At 36.2% G+C, this 21,526-nt stretch overlaps 1 protein-coding gene across 6 annotated transcripts in view; it reads left to right on the top strand.

Annotated features, from left to right (window-relative positions):
- The window catches only part of Oat (Ornithine aminotransferase precursor), a 173,155-nt gene that overhangs the window by 61,953 nt on the left and 89,676 nt on the right, over positions 1-21,526 (top strand). For 5 of the 6 annotated variants that reach the window (XM_081766073.1, XM_081766082.1, XM_081766044.1 and 2 more), the window contains exon 2: positions 17,469-17,663. In XM_081766073.1, coding sequence (XP_081622199.1) covers positions 17,492-17,663 — 172 coding nt within the window. In that variant the 5' untranslated portion in view covers positions 17,469-17,491. Of the gene's footprint in view, positions 1-2,763; positions 2,917-17,468; positions 17,664-21,526 lie in introns of those variants that run through there. The other variant, XM_081766054.1, reaches the window with a different exon arrangement.

The raw sequence follows: 21,526 nt of genomic DNA, 5'->3' as shown, positions 1-21,526 counted from the left end.
TCAAATTACACTATTTTGTTTGTAATGAGGAGTAGGGGGAAATATCCTAGATCCCACAACGTCAACTATATGTCGTGCACCAAATCACAAGTTGAAAGCCGATGTTGTAAAGTATCGTCTCTACTACAATGCGACATAGGTGTCCAAACTCGTGAGCCCGACGCTCGTGAGCTCGGCACTCACGCTCAACCGGGCTCGGGCTCAATAATTGAGCACAAGCCCCAATGAGCCCGAGCCCCAATGAAATAATTGAGCGCGAGCCCGAGTGAGCCCGAGTCCCAATGAAATTAGTGAGCGCGAGCCCACTTAAGATTAGTGAGCGCGATCCCCAGTGAGCGCGAACCCAATCGAGAGAAGTGAGTGCGAGCCCGAGTGAACGCGAGCCCAGTTAACAGAAGTGATCGCGAGCCCGAATGATCGCGAGCCCAGTTAAGAGAAATGAGCGCGAGTGCGAATGAGCGCGAGCCTAGTTCAGAGAAGTGATCGCGAGCCCGAGTGAGCGCGAGCCCAGTTGGGAGAAGTGATCGCGAGCCCAGTGGAGGGAAGTGATCGCGAGCCAGAGTGATCGCAAGCCCAATTAAGAGAAATGAGCGTGAGTGCGAATGAGCGCGAGCCCAGTTAGGAGAAGTAATCGCGAGCGCTAGTGATCGCGAGTCCAGTTGAGACAGGTGAGCGCGAGCCCGAGCGACCCTAGTGGAAAATGGCCATCTATGGTATATTATAGGTTCTCTAGCTGATTAGCAATCGTTGGATTACAACACCCAAGAAACACAACGAATTTCAATTGACTTATTTATGAGTGATATACAGATGGTTATGAAGATGATATAAACATCTTTAAAAAAAGATGCAGATTAATGTGACGTTGGACCATCTTTTGGTTTCTGAATAGTTCTGGTGCGACGTAGAGCGGAATAATAGAGATCGTGAATGGCAGCAAGCAGCGCCGTAACTAAGATCTTTTTTTTCTGGAAGGGGGGGGGGGAGGCAAGCATTAATACGTGTATTTGGGCCCCCTAGAAAAGTTGTTTTCTAATTTTTGGTCCTCTTCTTTCCATCTTTCTATTACTTTATATGAGCCAAGGTAACCCGTGGGCCCTCCCGCATGGTAAGGTCTGCGGAGCCATTAGTTACGCCTCTGGGTCCGTTCCATACATTACAAATTAATCAAGGGGACAATATTGAAAAATCTTAAAGCCATGCGAATGAATATTATTTCTAGGGCCCCTAATAGTAGACATTTTTTACTGAAATGGGTCTACTATTCATTTTCGTTTTATTTACCCTTTGTGTTTTGTTTTGTTTATGTAATGTAGTCAACCTGTTTGATGCTTTATTTATAATTTCATGTTCGTATCGTATATGGAGTAAGATAATTTTGCCTTAAAATGGGCCCCCGTCGAACGGCGGGGAGATTTCCTGGGGGCAGTTGCCCCTCCTGTCCCCCACAAGTTACGGCCCTGGCAACAAGTTAAATATTAAACCATTCAGCGTACAGTGCATCACGCTTGAGAAGATGGAAGTGGAAATTCTCCTTCTACCACTAGCAGCCGGGTGCTGTGGTGAACTTTATGTAAAAAGCAATAAATATAGTGGCATACGCAAGAGAGTTCCGGGTTTTAATCCTCTCCCTTGAACAAGGTATTGTGAAAAATAAACATTTACTATATTAGCAGGGACGTACGCGGAAATGGGTCCTTGGGTCTAGATCCCCCAAAATTCCTGCTTTTCTGTAAATTTAACCTAATTTTAGGGATAATTTTTCAAATGTTAATGTACTTTATCCACATATTGAATTTGTACTACTTCCCAAATGATTTCTTGCCTGCATGCACACACACACACACACACATATATATATATATATATATATATATATATATATACTAGTATATATATATATAATAGTTTATTCGGTAGCCTATAACTTCGAAAGGAAGGATTTGTGCACTCAGGTTGGTCTATACTTTTTGACTTATCTTGGTGTCAGGAATCACCTCCCAAACGTTGTCGATGTTGTTCTGAAACACCCTGTATATCTCATGTCCTAAAAAGATATGAGCTTGGAATCTTCAACTCTTCCTTGACATTTTCTGTATGCTTCTGTATTTATTCACAGTGATGATTTCAGATTGTAGCCCAAGGGAATTTCCCCTTTCGGAGCTACGAAATTTTCCCCGCCCTGAGCATTTCTTCCGACGTACTAGATCTGAGTTATACCAGTATTTTCTTAGTACTACTTTCATACCCAATTAAAGAAAGCTCCGGTGACTGCGGAGGCTCAGTGGCAGAGCGCTCACCTCTGGTGCATGAAGTCCCTGGTTCGATTCCAGCTCGCGCCAAGTGAACTTTGTGGTGGACAAACATCGTATAACTGGGTTCCTTGGGGTTCTCCCGTTTCCTCCCACTTTCTTCATTCCACCATTTTCATTCTTCTCATCGTCACTGTCTCGTTTAGCCTAGCCGACATATTCGTGGGACGTAAAACTCAAAGATTTCATTTCATTTCATTTTTATATAATGCTTCCTCGAAGAAACTCGGAATTATCGTTGCGTACGCACAAATGATGTGGTAGATTCCATGTTATTCAACTATTGTCATCTGTCCGTTTTAAAGTTCATAAATTCTCATGTATATTACTGAACATAGTTCAGAAACTAGTAAATATTTGGGACAATAATGCGTTAGCTTCGTTGATCATTATTCGTGTCGAGTTTGAAATTTAGAAATTGTTTGATTGGTCAAAAAGTTGAGCTATATTATTTTTTTATCTGAACTGGCAGCACTGGTACCCGGAAAAAATAAATTAATGTCGAAATCTGTATAGCCTAACAATGTTAATAAGGGGTTTAAATTGTAATCGGATTTAAATTGTAATTTGGTTGCCGTTGATAACAAAATATGAGGTGACGAAGGTATTGTATTTTCATTTAATATTTTAGGCGATTCGATTTGTCGTAGAATGTATAAATCAATTTATATTTTAAAGCTGTTTAATAGAAGTATTAACTCATTGTTACAGAGCTTAATCATACATTTTCGCAAATCTTGTTTCACCATTTTCATTATACTGATTTGTGAGGCTAATGATTCTCAAGACAAATATCAAACGACGCATATTGAAGATTTAGAATATGGGGATCACTCAGTGGTGCCGACTTTTGAGTACAGGTTTACTTTTGACACACCACAGAAACAAGTATTAACGCATTGTTGCAGAACTTAAGAGATGAACACTATTTGCTGTTTGTATTGTTAGTCATACATTTCCGCAAATTGTGTTTCACTATTTCCATTATATTGATTTGTGAGGCTATGATTCTCAAGAGAAATACCAAAATACGCACAGTTCAGATTTAGAATATGGAGGGGGGTGACAGTGGCGCCGCTTTTTGGGTGCTGGTTGATTTTTGGCACACCACATTTAGGAAGATTAACAAGTAAAATTAAATACTCTTCATGAACATAGACGGAGCTAAGGGGGCATTGCGCCCCCAACTTTTTGACAAAAAATAAAAATCCCACCTATAAGATCCTTCAATTCTCATTTAGGGTTAACTGCTGTACCGCAGGACCAGTTTTAAGAAATTTACAGGGTCAATTGGAGAATTTATTTAAGTTTGTAAGGAGGAATGAGTGAAAGTCAGGTGAGGGGAATGGTAAAAGTTAAGAAAGTTGTATTTGCTGATTGTTTTTGATGTTGGAAGCGGCACTGTATGTGGAGGCGGATGGAATATTTCGCGTAGAGGTATACTTGTTTTATTATGTTTCCATAGACTGTAAAATGCACAGAAAAATTTGGGCAAGTCTTTAATTTGCCCATTTCATGTCGTGAACAGAACCCAACGAACCCCTGCGGGGCTTCTAACCCGTTCCTACTACTCTTTCTACTACTACTACTATTGCTACTACTACTTACATTATGGATCCGTATAGTAAAATTACATGCCTAATAACGTAATCTAACGTAACGTAACGTAATCCAACCAAATATAACCACCGAATGTCGTACTTTTTCATAGGTCTACTTTTTTTCGATTTTCAAATTGTTCCGGCGATACAGCAGTAATGCCCGCATTTGCATAAAACCATGGGCGCCTTCCATTTCAACCGAACCAAAAAAATATAAAATTGTACCATCACCATTTCAGATATTGTTGAAACTTTTTTTTTTTTTTTTTTTTTATAGCAACTAGACATATTTTCAAGAGACCCATATTTTTTGTTTTGTCGAAGAAAAGAAAATCCCGCCAAGTAATGGGCCATCAAAGACGGGGAGTACAATTTATGAATTGTATAAGACATGGAAAATGGTCAAATTCGGAGCCTCACCATTCGGCTATGGAGACAGGTAGAGTTATAATTCTTGCTGTGGTATGTACATAGGGATATAAATAAACTATATTTTATTGTAGTTTTGTTTGCGCATGCGTATCTTTTTGTACATAAATTATCAAATGAACGTCAATTTATCTGAAAAGTTGAAGTTTGCCAATTTTTTTCGAGCACTTCCGGTTCGAATTTTAAAATTCTGTTTTCACGGTGGGTAAGACCTAGTTACCCGCTTCCCAACAACAACAACAAAAAGTATTGCTTTTGTGTGCAACCGTTTTGTCGCAAAAAATTCCAGAAATTGTAAAATTTTCCAAAATCTCCATTTTTGGGCGTCATTTTCTCGAAAACACCATCTTTAAAATTCTGAAACTTCGTCAGATGGTTCTACTTTAGATGAATAATAAATACACCAAATACCATTCTCGACCAATGCTTCATGAATTAACTGCAGCCTTTTAAGTTAGCGAAGTTTCGTTAACTTTGATGCCACAGTTAGCAACACTGGGAACAATAAAAGTGCAATGATTTGATGATGTTTGTGGTTCCCATTCATTAAATGAAGAATAAAAGGTTTTCTTGACTGTTTTTTTATTATTTTGATCAAAAAGGCTCTCTAAAATAGTAAAATGAGCCTCTCCCTACTCCTCCGTTTTCTTAAACCGAAATAATCTGAAGTGGAAATTACGATTACGAAACACACAAATTTCAAGTTTACTTACTTAAAATTGTGTTCGGAAACAAAATTTCACTTTTTACATTTTTACATGGACCAATCATTTGCTTGGTTGATGTCTTCCTCGCTAATAGCATGTAACCGTGCAGGTGCTCCAGTAGGTGTTGGTTCACTCGCAACTCATCCAGGAGTGGATCTCCCTCCCAGAAGAAGAAACTTTCTTATTTTATATATAAATAAAACCCATCCCAGAGTTTGGAGCTCTTAAAAGTAGCTCTAAGTAGCAGTATTACAACCCTTCCCCCCCAGAAGTCCGTCCTGTATCCGCCCCTGTGTAGCACATTGTCGATAGTCACAAAACACTTATTTTCACTTCTCTTATGAATCTTCTGGAAACCTGTACCCTGTTGAAGGTCCATGTGGAAGCATAAACAGCACTTCAATTTCACGTAATTCATGATTTATTCATAATATTTCTGCTACACCCCACTGGTTAACATACATATATCTATGTAACAAAAGTTCCTTTTTGCAGATTTCTTAAATCTACACTTTGAATTGTAGAAGTTCGATTTTGGAGGAAGCATGAAGTTAGTTCGTGGTGACCCGTTACTGCCATAAAAACTTCGCCATTTTCCGAAAGCCAAAAATGGCTTCGTCGTCGAATTCAGTTCCAGGCAACAAAACGAGAGTAATACCCGGAGTTTATAGTTGCACTATACTCACGAATTCTTCTGCGATTTTAGTGGGGGCGCGGTGGCTCAGTAGTAGAGCGTTCACTTACGGTGTTTAGAGTCCCTAGTTCGATCTCAGCTCGCTCTGTGTGGGCTTTGTGGTGAACAAACACCGTGCTCGTGGGTTTTCTCGGGGTTATCCTGTTTCCTCTCACTTTCTGCATTCCACCATTTCATTCATTTCTCATAATCACCGTCTCATTTAGCCTAACCTGCATAATCGTGGGAAGTAAAACTTAAAGATTTTATTTATTTTTTTTTCTTCTGCGGTTTTAATACTGTGTATTTTTGCCTAAGGTTATGCCGCGTTGCCACATCTTTATACCCCACCCCCTCTTCCAATACCGTCGCAAAGATCCTTGCATGGCCGGTTTCACTGCAAAACCACTGCTTTATCAGACCTCTCTGCATCTCGAACATCTGGAAGCGATTTTTAAAGTGGGATGCAGCACCATCAGAAATCACTGACACGGTTTGGGAAATTGTAGACACTTATCTTCACGTATTCAGACCTTTTCTATAAAATATATTTTCGCTTTTCTTCGAGTATTTTTAGAATCTTGTTTATGGCTATGAGTACCTGAGCCGAATCGTGTGTTTTATCGTCGTTTATTACAACAAAACTGTCAGTTCTTTCATATTCCGTTGATAACTCTGAATTTCACTTTGCAGAATAACAGTCCAGTTTTCAATGAATTTTACATGAAGTAAAATAGAATTTGTATCTTGAAATTTTATACGGTGCTTTTCGGTAGCAATTATTCTCTTTTGTTTTCTTGATGTAGTCATGAATTACAATTCTTACAGTGAAACCAGCAATGTACGATACGAAAACAGAAAGTGATACAGTTTTTTTTTACGAGATCATTGTTTTCCCATATGGCATACGTAACACTTTCATTTTCATCAGGGTCAATAATTAAAGACTCTACTCTTTTTCCTTCCACTCCAGGACATTCACCACATTCTTGAAGAAGACAGCTGTCATTTTCTACGGATTATACTACTAAAGGAAATAGGTCACTCATGACAGCTTCAATACAGGCTGCACCTTTGATTTGTAGCAACGCAGTAGCAGCTAACTTAAAATTTGCACAACACACTTCCCTCGCAGGTTGCGGACTGACCCACTTTAGTCAAATACTATAAAAATCCGAGTGACCCATTCTTATGCTGGGATAGTTCTGTTTAAAAAGTCAGTAAATTTCTTTGGAACGCGTAAGAAAACGTTTCGATTTTTTAAAATTTTTGTCCTTTTTCGAACACTGTAATAACATCGCACTTAATTGAGGCTTTGTCTGGAACATTCCAAATCATCACTGAGGGAATAGTTCAGGCTTTTTATAGATCATCAGAATTTATTGGATGGCCATTTCAAGTAAACTTAAAATTTATGTGTTTCGTAATCGTAATTTCCACCTGATTACTTCGGTTTAAGAAAACGGGAGGAGTAGAGGGAGGCTCATTTTACTATTTCAGAGAGCATTTTTGATCAAAATAATAAAAAACCAGTCAAGAAAACCTTTTATTCTTCATTTAATGAATGGGAACCACAAACATCATCAAATCATTGCACTTTTGTTGTTCCCAGTGTTGCTAACTGTGACATCAAAGTTAACGAAACTTCGCTAACTTTAAAAGGCTGCAGTTAATTCATGAAGCATTGGTCGAGAATGGTATTTGGTGTATTTATTATTCATGTAAAGTTGAACCATCTGACAAAATTTCAGAATTTTAAAATATGGTATTTTCAAGAAAATGGCGCCCAAAAATGGAGATTTTGGAAAATTTTACAATTTCTCGAATTTTTTGCGACAAAACGGTTGCACACAGAAGCGATATAAATTTTTTTCGGAAAGCGGATACCACAACAAGAATTTATAACTCTACCTGTCTCCATAGCCGAATGGTGAGGCTCCGAAGTTGACTATTTTCCATGTCTTCTACAGTTCATAAATTGTACTCCCCGTTTTTGATGGCCCATTACTTGGCGGGAAATTTTTTTTCGACAAAACAAAAAAAATACGGGTCTCTTAAAAACATGTCTAGTTGCTATAAAAAAAAAAGTTTCAACAATACCTGAGATGGTGATGGCACATGCTCTGCCTGAATTGAAATGGAAGGCACCCATGACAAATGCTATTGAAACTTGTATCATTGTCAAAACTTACTTCTTTGCTTTACCCTCGCTTGCGTGGATGCCCACTATCGCGGACGCGCATGCTCCCATCAGACACGCCTTCATTCTATCACACGAGCCCTGTCCTGCCCTAACTCGGTTAGATAGCATTTCTGCTTTTTTGTAGCAACCCACCACAGGTTGATTTGTGTTTTTCATACTGTAGTTTTCATACTACGCATCCGCGAGCCGTATTTATACGCAGAGCATAAAAGAATTGCAATTTGTCAACAATTACATGTAGTGGCTCTTGAATTTTTCTGTACTAAGTGAGATCTTCATGTCGCCCAGTGAAAACTTTTTAGGGGACAATAAGAAGGAAATTAAAGGATTATAATTTTTCAACAATTATTTCTAGTGGTACGCCAAAAGTAAACCTGTACGTTAATTTCCACCTACAGAGTGTTTTTGCACAATGTAGGAAGTGAATGTTTACAAGTGTTCAACCTTGACAAGTGCTCTAACATATACAGGGTGCTGTTTTTATACGATGTAGTTTTATTTTATTTTATTTTATTTTTTTTTCGGGTTTAGTTCCTATAAGCCCTCCCACGTTAAATCTATGTACTAAGTAACTGAACGGAACCAAACCTAACCTAATCACATTAATGTAAATTATTCATAAATAATTATTGTCGTATTGAAAATGTGGTGATGGTTAACGAAATAAATGCAGCTTTTTTATTATCATCGTCTGTGCGTATACCTTCCATTGCTGATGCGCCTGCTTTGCGGACGCATTCCTGTACTACTACGCGGACTCCTCTGCTGCGCTCTTGAACTAACTCGGTTCAATAGCATTCGTGTTTTAGTGGCCATTTACCACAAGTTGCAAAATTATAGCATAAATTAGAAGAATATTTCGCCGTCGTTTGAAAGTTATTATTTGGTGGCTAGTGAGAGTAGCCCTAAGCTTTCGTACCTATTAACAAAAATTCGAACGACTACTACTTTTTCTCCGTTCTTTCCCACTTATATTTCTGACATTTCTGATGAGTTTTTTTCCATAAAGCCTTTTCCTGAATTTTTCCTTTGTTTGACCTTTCTCCCTCAAGTCATTGTTAATCTTATCCATCTCTGTTTCCTTCTTGGTCTCGCTCTATCTATCTTCCCATTCAAAAGAAAAATGCCAAAGTGTAACGGTATGAGGTTTTGTTGTCAGTGAAAAGAATTGCATCATTGTGTTAGCAGTAGAAGAGAGAAACAGAAATGCATTATTCTGGTTTGCATAAAGAGCAATGTTGAAGTAGGAGTTTCCATGATACTGTTGGAAAGTGTGCCTAGTCTTACATGTGAATCTCTAGTTTAAAGATTACGATTCACGAAACATTGCTGTGATAAAACACAGAACATGAGCTGTATAGTCATCTATTCTTGTTTTACTTGGATAAGAAATTTCATAGATGGATTTTCCAGTTTCTAAAAAGCAATGTCAGCATCCAGAAATGCCTTACAGTATACAAACCCCATAAAAACTACGATTGACGATCGGATATTTCATGCAAAGAAATGAGAGGCTATGTTGGCTTGCATATTTTTGTCTTTCTATGCACAGCAGATTTGTGTTTGACTACTAACAATTAGTCCTATTCACTGACGTATCACTAAACTTACAAAATAATATTGACCCATCTATTGAAAGTACTTCCGAACCAAATGCTTTTATGAAATTGGTCAATTTAGCGATACCGGTTCTTTAGGCATTGTTGGAATAGTACACTACCTTTAGCACAAAACACAAAACAAAGCACTTGACGAACTGACAAGGAATTGAAACCAAAGATTTTAGTTAAACAAAGTAAACGTATGGCGAGGCGGAAACACTTCGACATACTCTTCTAAGCGAGGAGTGAGTATTTTTACCTGACATTGATCATGGGATGCTGAAATTTATCACGTGATTTACGGCAATTAGTTTTCTACTTCGTTCCTAGTAATTACACGAAAACTTGTACAATCATTTTGCTTAAAGAAAACAGAACAGTTACAAAAATGAAGTACGGATTTTACAAGAAAATGCACTGGTAGATATTAAAGCATATTGACATTCTTTATGTAGGACTAAGAACCAGAGCTAAAGTTATTTTTAAGTATCTCTAATATTAAAATTAGGCCGAGCTCTAATAATCACGTCCGCGAGCTTGCTGTGCAATACTAAATATCTTCTAGACAGAGTTTTGAAAAATTCAGTAAAGAAAGAACTAGTCCAAGAGGTTTTAGTGGGGAAAATTGGGTTTTATTAAATTTTGTACTTCGTATATTTAAAGCCATATTCGTATTAAAAGAACATTTAAGCATTCATATTTTGTTTTACATATGACACTATGGAAATCCCTTGTCACTCAGAAGAATTCGTGAAGTCCTATATACGTTTCGTAGCACAATTTGTACCATTTATACTCACGTTCCTATTGCTAGGATGATGAAAGTGAACAATTTTGTAGAGTAAGAAAGAGTAGGTAATTGTATATAATGTAGGATTGGACTCCTATTACACTCAGGATTCAAATTCGTAAGCTGTCCGCCTTGACTGAAGATTTCTTTAGTTTTCTTCAAAATAATCCAGACAAATACTGGGATAGTAATTCAAGGTCAGTTTTATTAAATGGTATTTTCAAAAATAAACCAGTTGAGATTGCTCCAAGACCATTGCCAGAACAAACTCAAAAAGAATTAATTTTTCTTATTAACTTCTAAAGGCTTTATGCCAGTTCTATGTACTTTATTACTATACTCATTAAACAATTCTTGTAATATATCTGTCCATTTATAATTTCCTTGAGTACTAAATTTCTTCCACATGTTTGTTGAAGAGTTTTGTTAATACGTCTACGACGTGTTTGTTTTGAAGACACATGCCCAAAATGGAAGGCTCAAAATTGAAAAATTCGCAAAATATCTCTCTATGACTTAGGGTTCCCGAGATATAACTCCCGAAATCCGAAATTTTTCGGCAATATCTGGAGAACCAGTGGGCAGTTGGATAGTAGCCACCGGTTACTATTTGGTACTAAAATATTTACCATCCTCGTAGGTATTGATCAACGCCAGTATAATCTCTCTATGACTTACGGTTCCCAAGATATAGCTCCTTAAATCTCCCTAAATCGGAACGTTTTTTGACCAATATCTCGGGAACGGTAAGAGTGAAGTGAAAAATTCCATCACTTCTTTAGATAGTTTTTGGTGCTCTATCGAATGGAGGGCTCAAAATTGAAAAAAAATCGCAAATGACAGATACACACAAACACACACACAGAGAATTCAGTAATGCACTTCGTTAGAATGAAGTTCGTTGAAAATTAGAAGTCGAATTTTTGGGAAGAAATGAAGTGTTGGAATTTTTATTTTTCTAAGTCTCATCTCCAGTTGTCAATTTGCTTTTATACAATAGATTTTACGATTAAAGGATCTTTGTAACATACGATAATCGTACTATACGTCACGTTTCACCAGATAAGGATGAATAATTCTGGAATTTCACGAATTCTTTTGTTGAAGTAACCTTTTTATTTTTGTGTGTGATTATCCAAGTGTAGAGTTGAGAAAGTGTAGATAGATCTTTAGTAATTTCCGTAAAAAAAAAAAAAAAAAAAAAAGTTTGCAGTGACTTTGATTTAAATCATGGTATTAAAATAAAATTTTAAAAAAAGTCTGATTTGTGTATTTGTAATTATCGTTTGAGAAAATTTTGTTTCCTCCTAAATGCTACTCTATTCCGTTTGTAGGTGTATAACTACCCAAAAGTAGTATAGATATATCTTGATAAAATAGAGGTATATCTTTAGTGTTTCCTTTTCTTAAGTGAAGCCTTTTTGTAATTAGGTGACACATGGAGAAATACATTTCATTATTTGTTTGTAAGCGTTCCTTCGTGACTAAGCGGTTAGCGTACATGCCTTTGGCGTGGGAGACTTGGGTTCGATTCCCGGCGGGAGCTCATGTGATTCAGATTCCACGTTAATCACTAGGTCACGTCTCATGTAGCCTCGCTGCTGAAAGGGACGTTGAACTCAAAATCAACTCATTATCTGTTTCTACTAATATGTAAGTATGCACTGCAGAAACAAAGGAAATCTAGTCGCATGTCTTTTTTATTCCATATTGCGTTGTATACTGTTTCAGCGAATTTGATCGAGCACCAGGGTTTTTGGAGTTTTCTTCAGCCCAAAAATACTCATTGTGCTTTTCTTGGGTAAAACCCATATAAAAATGCAGTCTGAAAACCCACCTCCAAAAGTGAACTTTAAAAAAAATAAATAAAAAAAAAATGATACGGTAATGTGATTATAATTACTTTCATCAATCATGTTTCTCAATGTACGCTTAGTTTCAGAGTTTGCTTTAAATACATATTCACCGAGAGATTTACAGAATAGAATACCACTGAAAAAAATAGTTATATGTTTGTGAATCATGCATAACAAATTTTGTTTGCGCTTCAACAAATTCTCTGTAACGGTTTTCAGCTGTAATCTGGGACAAAAAACTGTAACTTCGTTCCCTATGTTGTAGTGTAGACTCGCGTATTAGTATAAACAAATAATACAACGCCTCTTCCCTTACAAGAAAAAACTCTTCACTTTCTCGTTGTAGGAAAAATTACTAAAGATATACCTCTGTTTTCTCAACACTACGTTTGGAAAATTATATACATACAAACGAAAAAAGTTGAATTAGAAAGGAAACAAAATCTATGATAATTACAAATGCACAAATGGAAGGCTTTTTTGATACTATAATTTGAATCAAAGACACTACAAATACTTCACTTAAATAAGAGATACGTGTCACTGCGTTAATCTTTCTCGCTCCAGTGCCTTCCATTTCAACTCAGGCAAAAAAAAAAAGTAAAATTGTACCACCACCATCTCAGATATTGTTGAAACTTTTTTTTTTATAGCAACTAGACATGTTTTTAAGAGACCCAGATTTTTTTGTTTTGTCGAAAAAAAAAAAATTCCCGCCAAGTAAGGGGCCATCAAAAACGGGGAGTACAATTTATGAATTGTACAAGACATGGAAAATGGTCAACTTCGGAACCTCACCATTCGGTTATGGAGACAGGTAGAGTTATAATTCTTGTTATGGTATGTAAATAGGGATATAAATAAACAATATTTTATTATAGTTTGGTTTGTGCATGCATATCTTTTTGTACATAAATTAACAAATGAACGTCAGTTTATCTGAAAAGTCGAAGTTTGCGATTTTTTTTTGAGCACTTCCGGTTCGAATTTTAAAATTCTGTTTTCACGGTTGGTAAGACCTAGTTACCCGCTGTCAGAAAAAAAAATGTATCGCTTCTGTGTGCAACGGTTTCGTCGCAAAAAATTCGAGAAATTGTCATTTTTGGGCGCCTTTCTCGAAAATACCAGATTTTAAAATTCTGAAATTTTGTCAGATGGTTCAACTTTACATGAATAATAAACATACCAAATATCATTCTCGACCAATGTTTCATGAATTAACTACAGCCTTTTGAAGTTAGCGAAGTTTCGTTAACTGATGTTACAGTTGGCAACACTGGAAACAATAAAAGTGCAACGATTTGATGATGTTTGTGGTTCACATTCATTAAATGAGGAATAAAAGGTTTTCCTCACTGCTTTTTATTATTTTGATCAAAAATGTTCTCTGAAATAGTAAAATGATCCTTCCCTTAGTCCTCCGTTTTCTTCAACCGAACTAATCTCAGATGGAAATTAATTACGAAACACACAAATTTTAAGTTCATTTACCGAAAATGATCTTCGGAAACAAAATTTCACTGATTTTTTTTTTTCCCACATGAACCAATTATTTGCTTGCTTGGTGTTTTCTTCGCTAACAGCATGTAATCGTGTAGATGCTCCAATATGTGTTCGTGCACTCACAACTCGTAGAACACTGTCGATAGCCACAAGACACTTATTTTCACTTCTCTTATGCTCTTCTGGAAAGCCGTACCCTGTTGAAGGTCCACTTGGAAACATAAACAGCGCTTCAACTTCACGTAATTCATGATATATTCATAATATTTTCGTTACCCACCACTAGTTATCATATATGTATGTAACAAAAGTTCCTTTTTGCAGCTTCTTAAAACTACACTTTGAATTGCAGAAGCTCGATTTAGGGAGAAGCATGAAGTTAGTTCATGGTGACCCGTTACTGATAAAAACTTCGCAATTTTCTGAAAGCCAAAGGTGACTTTGTTGAACACCAGTTACCGGTCGCTCACTTTCCCATTCTTTCATTTTTATTATTTCCGGAAATTGTCGAATTCACTTCCAGGCAACAAAACGAGCGTAATACTCGGAGTTTGTACTTGCACCATACTCACGAATCCTTCTGCAGTTTTAATATTGTGTATCTGTTTATGTCTTAAGGTTTATGCCGCGTCGCCACATTCTTTACAACCCCCCCCCCCCCCCAATACCGTCGCAGAGAGACTTACATGGCCAGTTTCACTGAAAAACCACTTTTATCGGACCTGTCTGCATCTCGAACATCTGAAAACAATTTTTAAAGTGGGATGCAGCACCATCAGAAATCACTGACACGGTTTGGGAAATTGTAGACACTTATTTTAACATATTCGAACCTTTTTCTATAACCTATATTTTCGCTTTTCTTCGAGTATTTTTAGAATCTTGTCTATGGATATGAGTACATGAGCCGAATCGTGTGTTTGTCGTCGCTTATTACAACAAAACTGGCAGTTGTTGATAATAATAACTGCCGTAAATTTGCTCGTTTTTCCGGTGATAACTCTGAGTTTCACTTGGCAGAATGTCAGTCCAGTTTTCAATGAATTTCACATGAAGTAAAATAGAATTTGTATCTTGAAATTTTATACGATGCTTTTCGGTAGCAGTTAATTCTCTATGGATTTTCTTGACGTAGTCATGAAGTACAATTTTTACAGTTAAACCAGCAACGTACGATGCGAAAACAGAAATGGCACAGTTTTTTTTTTTTTTTTTAACGAGATCATTGTTTTCCCATATGGCATACGTAACACTATTTTCATCAGGATCAATAATTAAAGACACCACACTTATTTCTTCTACTCCAGGACATTTACCACATTCTTGAAGAAGACAGCTGTTATTTTCTACGGATCATACTACTAAAGAAAGCAGGTCACTCATGGCAGCTTCAATACAGGCTGCACCTTTAATTTGTTGTAACGCAGTAGCAGCTAACTTAAAATTTGCAAAATACACACACACATACCCCTCGCAAGTTGCAGACTGACAGCTGGTCGAATACTATGAATTTCGAGTGACCCATTCTTATGCTGGGATAGTTCAGTTTAAAAAGTCCGTAAATTTCTTTGAAACGTGTAAGAAAACGCTTCGATTTTTCAACTTTTTGTCCATTTTCGATCACTGTAATGACATCACACTTAACTGAGACTTTGGAGCATTCCAAATCATCACTGAGGTAATAGTTCAGGCTTTTTACAGATCATCTGAATTTATTGGATGGCCGTTTCAAGTAAACTTAAAATTTGTGTGTTTCATAATCGTAATTTCCATCTCAGATTACTTCGGTTGAAAAAAAAAAAAAAAAAAAAAAAACAGGAGTAGGGGGAGGCTCATTTTACTATTTCAGAGAGCATTTTTGATCAAAATAATAAAAAGAAGTCAGGAAAACCTTTTATTCCTCATTTAATGAATGTGAACCACAAACATCGTCAAATCGTCGCAAGTTTATTGTTCCCAGTGTTGCCAACTGTAACACCAAAGTTAACGAAACTTCGCTAACTTCAAAAGACTGTAGTTAATTCATGAAGCATTGGTCGAGAATGATATTTGGTATGCTTTTTCTTCATGTAAATTTGAACCATCTGACAAAATTTCAGAATTTTAAAATATGGTGTTTTCGAGAAAATGGCGCCCAAAAATGGCAATTTTTGAAGATTTTACAAATTCTCGAATTTTTTTTGCGACAAAACGGTTGCACACAGAAGCGATACAAACATTTTTTTTTTCTGACAGCGGGTAACTAGGTCTTACTAACCGTGAATACAGAATTTTAAAATTCGAACCGGAAGTGCTCGAAAAAAAAAATCGCAAACTTCGACTTTTCAGATAAACAGTGGTAGACCGTTCACCTCCCTGGTTCGATCCCAGCTCGTGCCGTGTGGACTTTGTGGTGGACAAACACCGTGCTCGTGGTTTTTCTCGCTGTTCTCCCGTTTCCTTCCACTTTCTTCATTCCACCATTTCACTCATCTCTCATCATCACCGTCTCCTTTAGCCTAACCGGCATAAGCGTGGGACGTAAAACTTAAAAAATTTCATTTCATTTTTTTCCAGATAAACGGACGTTCATTTATTAAGTTATGTACAAAAAGATATGCATGCGCAAACCAAACTATAATAAAATATAGTTTATTTATATCCCTATCTACATACCACAACTAGAATTATAACTCTACCTGTCTCCATAGCTGAATGGTGGGGCTCCAAAGTTGACCATTTTCCATGTCTTCTACAATTCATAAATTGTACTCACCATCTTTGATAGTCCTCTACTTGGCGGGAAATTTTTTTTCGACAAAACAAAAAGATATGGATCTCTTAAAAACATGTCTAGTTGCTATAAAAAATGTTTCAACAATATCTGAAATGGTGATGGTACATGCTCTGCCTGAATTGAAATGGAAGGCACCATTAATCAAAATAAGAAAATATGTCTACGTAGAAAAAAAAAATAGCTCAGCAATGTGTAAAAATATGAGAGACACTTATAGTGTATATATGTTTGAAATAAAATGAAATCTTTGAGTTTTACGTCCCACGATTATGCCGGTTAGGCGAAAGGAGACGGTGATTATGTTTGAAAAACGCTTCCAACAACCGACTTTTTCTCACGATGTAAAATACCATATTTGGGGGGTGATACCGTAATCTAGTGGTTAGAGCGTTGGATTCATATCCATATGGTCCCGGGTTCGATTCCCCGCCGGTGCTTCCCCAATTTTCGGCATCCACCCAGCGTCGTGAGGCAAACTGGGAAGTCACGTGAATAAAAGACATAATGGCCACTAGGTCTAAAAACCTCCCGATACGCCGGTTAGCGATAGGGAGACGCGGCGCACCTATCACGTGTTCGTTGCTAGATTGGACGTAGTTCCAGCAGTCGCTAACAGATGTCGTGGAGTGGCTCAGGCCTACAAATCGGGCCGTTATGCCAAGTGGTTTGGTTTGGTTTAATTTGCCATAGATCAATTACATATTAAAACATTCGACATTATTCTCGTAGGTTCAGTGTAATGTTTGGATTCAACATTACTGAAACGGTTATCAAAATAATGGAAACACCTTAAAAATTCAATTTTACCTGAGTAAGAACTTTCAAATTTACTTACGTCCATGATTAGAATTATGGACCTCAGTATTGTAACTGGAAATTTTGAAATACTATTTCATTAATATTACTGTAATTAACTGAAAAATTCAGTAGATTGAAGTACACTCACAAAGGATAGTCTCAACTTGAAAAATATTATTTTAAAAAATATGTTACAATTTTTGTTTTCTGTATGAACAGGGATATTGCCAGAACAAAGGACAATGATGCAGAACATTGGACGTCAAGTTCTGAAGGGTGTAAAGATAACCCAACGATCACTTATAAATTTTACACAAGCTGCAACTTTAACATCACAAGAAGTATTTGATAGAGAATCTAAATATGGGGCCCATAACTACCACCCTATTCCAGTAGCAATTTGTAAAGGAAAAGGTAAGTTTCTACTCTAGATTCATTATGCGAAACCTAGTTTTAGTACCAACCTTTTTTTTATGTTGTTTTTTCTAAGCATGGTCAAACGTGTTGATTTGTGTGTTTAACAGAAGAAAAATATTAAAGAATACTTATACGGGCCGCTGTGTATGAGTTTATGGATAATATTATACGCAATTGATAATACTTGTTCTTTCTGACTCCTCGCTGCGCGCACGTGGTGCTCAATGTTGTGTTGCCATCTTTTGCGTCGGGTATTGAAAACAAAATTATTCACTGCAAGCAAATCTGTTTTATAAAATTAAATGACACAAAAGAGAACTAAAAAGAATGCTCTCATTAACCAGCAGATACACTACTCAAGTTGACATTTGAGTAAAACAATGTGCATTTGTTTATATTCAAATTGGCAACGTGTGGAAAGGATGGAATGTTTACTATTGCAGAGCAAGAGAAATGAGCTACTATAATTGGCTGAATGTGCTATTGCCATAGAAACAGTTCTTTTTGCTTGATTGTTGCGACCATGTGCAGGAAGGAAGAAACAAGAGGAAAGCAACTGTCAAATGGACTGTAATAACTAGGGAGGGCCGGGGTAATAAGAGACAAAAATATATATATATATTCTTGCACTTGCATTGATTTCTTAAAGAACTAGAAAAAAATATATCTGATTGTACTAAAAAATGAAACCTGTTGATGTATTAACACCTTTTTCCAGTTGCTTTCTCTCTCTCTCTCTCTCTCTCTCACACACACACACACACACACACAAATCACGAAATATTGTTAGTCAGTGTCTCTTATTACTACTAAGGTGTAATAAGAGACAGGGCTCTCAGTACTCATACACATAGAATAGAAAATGAGTAGTGGTTTAAGGAAAAATCTTCAAACAATTCTGAACAATTTACTTTTCTCAGATCGGAAATATGTACGTATGTTCGCGAAGTATCAAAATCTAAAAAAGAAAATTCAGTAGTTCGTTCGGAAAATTTATTTGCCTGAGTATTAAATATCAAAAACCATTAAAACAAGTTTTACGGAATCTAGATACATCATAGATAGAACTAACACTACCAAATAAAAAAGAATGCTGACAAGAAATTTTCTGGAGAATGTCGAAAATGAACTTAAAAAGTGCTTAAATTCTCAATGAAGAAAAAACAGCGCATTTGAAAAATAGTTTTAGCTAACTTAAATGGATTGAAAAAGCTATTAAATTGTAATCATATATGAAGAGAACATTGAAAAATGTTGTAAACCTATTGTTGTCAAAATTTTAATGTAAAATGTAGCCTATGTAAAATATATTTTCGAAAAATATGTAAGATGAATATTAAACCTTTTACGATGTACAGTCGAACGATCATTGGAAAATGTACAAAAGAGTTTGGAAATGTCATGCTAGCCTATATAAAATCCAAGTTAACATTTAAAAACCTCATAAATTTAATTTAAATTTTAGTCTTGCATAATTACAGCAGGTAGGCCTAATTAATTATCTTAGGCTGGATCACTTAAATAAACATAAGAAAAATGTATAGGTCAAAAAAAAAAAACTGTTGGAATATAGACATGAGTTTGACAAATATTAAGAATAGTCCTACAAACACCTAGGCCTACCAAAAGAAGAGAAATCATATTTAATCTTTCTGTTTTGATTTCAAAAGCCCTTTTTCACTTTACTATAAACACAACGAATTTTTTGGACCTATCCTCTGGAAATCTGGAATGTCCCATTTCCATCCAGTTTGATAGGTCCATAAAAAATTTGGATGTCACTGTTTGAATGTCATCAATAGCAGGCCAATTAAAATCACTTAGTTCTTTTTTCAAAAATTAACCTTGCACGGTTCTTCATTTGGGAAACCCTCCCAATATCCAGCTAAGATCGTAGTACACGGCGTAATACATTTCTAAGCAAGATTCTGCTCTGGTTGGATCAATTTCTCCTGGCAAACTTTCACCAGTTGATGAGTAGGCATTTTCCTATTTACTTTCTATATACAAATAATAGCAGGTTATACTCTTCACATGCACTAAATAAACATAAAGTTGAACTGGGGTAATTAGAGACAGCTGTCTCTTATTACCCCTTCAAAATTTCTAAAAGGGGTAATAAGAGACATGCCTTCAATTGACCTGAAATGCAATGTTTCAGCATTTTTCAAAATTTCACATCAATCTTCATAATCTTAGTCACAAAGTTACATAGCAGCCATTTCCACATTTGTAACTCACTTTTCACAATAAAATTTTATTTTAAAACAGTCACGAACTTCTATGGTAAGTTCAAAGTGAAGGTATGTTTTCATAGCGTGACAACAATATAAAAACTCATATGAGTTCATAAGTGCAAGTGGGGTAGGAAAGTAAAGGTATTGACGTTGCCATTACTCATTATATATATATATATATAATCTTGATTTGATATTTAGGGTATTTTTTGGCCGTGTCTCTTATTACCCCGGCCTGCCCTATTATAAGAAAATCACAGTAAAACACACTCTAGTGTCAATTTGTGTACATAATCAACAATACAGTTCGTCGTCTTAAACTGTAATGATATTCTTGGAACCAATAATACCTTAACCTTGTGTGCGAGAAGAAAAAGACTTTTCCAAATGTTTTTGTCGTTCTCGGGCAACTTCATCAATGTCATCACCTACGCTGCCAGGCTGCTATAATGTATGCGCATTCCCTCCTTTGCATGGAACTTCTTTTCCATGCCACGTTCAACAAAAGGGACCTCATGCAAAGAAGAGAATGCACGTACATGTTATTAGTCTAATAACGTACGTAATAACCATTACAAGAGAGCAGCGTAAACTTTTGGAAAAGTCTTTTCCTTTTTGAATATAAGACAAGGCATTCTTACCTCTAATATTACACGTGTAGGAAATAATATATTAGTCTGCTTTAACTATAAGGAAAGCTAATAAATAGTGCTGTGACATGAAATTGTGACAATATACGTGCAGTTGCATGTTGTTAAAATTTGCAGTCAAGTTATACAAATGGCTTTGTTCATTGATATATATTAATTTTGTTAGTGGCTTGAGTTGAAATGTTTCTCGGGTATCAAAAAAAGAATACTGAGTTATTTTTAATGGCCATATCTATAGTGCATTTTAACAGAAAGTACAAGAAATTAAGACCATGAGAGGTTGTAACTAATACTATCTTCAGAGAGATTCAGGGAACTTTTTGAGACCTTATTACGGTACATATGTATCTTCACGGGAGAGGGGTGAGTGGGTGATACTAGATGTAAAAAGAAGATGAAAACATAATATAATCTTTAACCTCCAAGGCCTTGTTTCTGCGGTAAAGATATGATGATGTGGCAACACCGCATGTTACACAACAACATAAGTGGCTAGCAACATGTATGACTAGCACTTTGCAAAATATTGTTGCAAGTTAAATGTCAATGGAAATAGTGAAACAAAGTGGGAATAGTGTAAAGAAACAGAGAAATAATCCTACTGACATACTATATAAATTGTCTGAACGTGCTAACGTCAGGAATTTAATCAGGCGTACACACTAGAGGTCTGCACGGGCTCGGGCCGAACTCGGGCCTACAAAGCATATATCACTTTGGGCACGGGCTCTAAAATTTTTAAATATACAACCCTATTTCTCGGGCCTTTTCAGGCCTAACTTTGTAAATGTACTTTACAACTATATTTATTGGATGTTTGGAATGTTCTTTCTGGAGAACTTTTAAAGCACAACTGAAAAATTAAACTTCTAATTGCTGTAAATAAAAAATACAATTTTGAGTAAATTATAAAGTTTTTGTAATTCGGGCTTATTTCGGACTCATTTGATTATCATACGAGCTCGGACCTAAA

Source organism: Thermobia domestica, chromosome 1 (genome assembly GCF_964235325.1).
Source record: "Thermobia domestica chromosome 1, izTheDome1.hap1.1, whole genome shotgun sequence".
Taxonomy (NCBI): domain Eukaryota; kingdom Metazoa; phylum Arthropoda; class Insecta; order Zygentoma; family Lepismatidae; genus Thermobia; species Thermobia domestica.
This window is presented reverse-complemented; position numbering and strand designations above follow the sequence as displayed.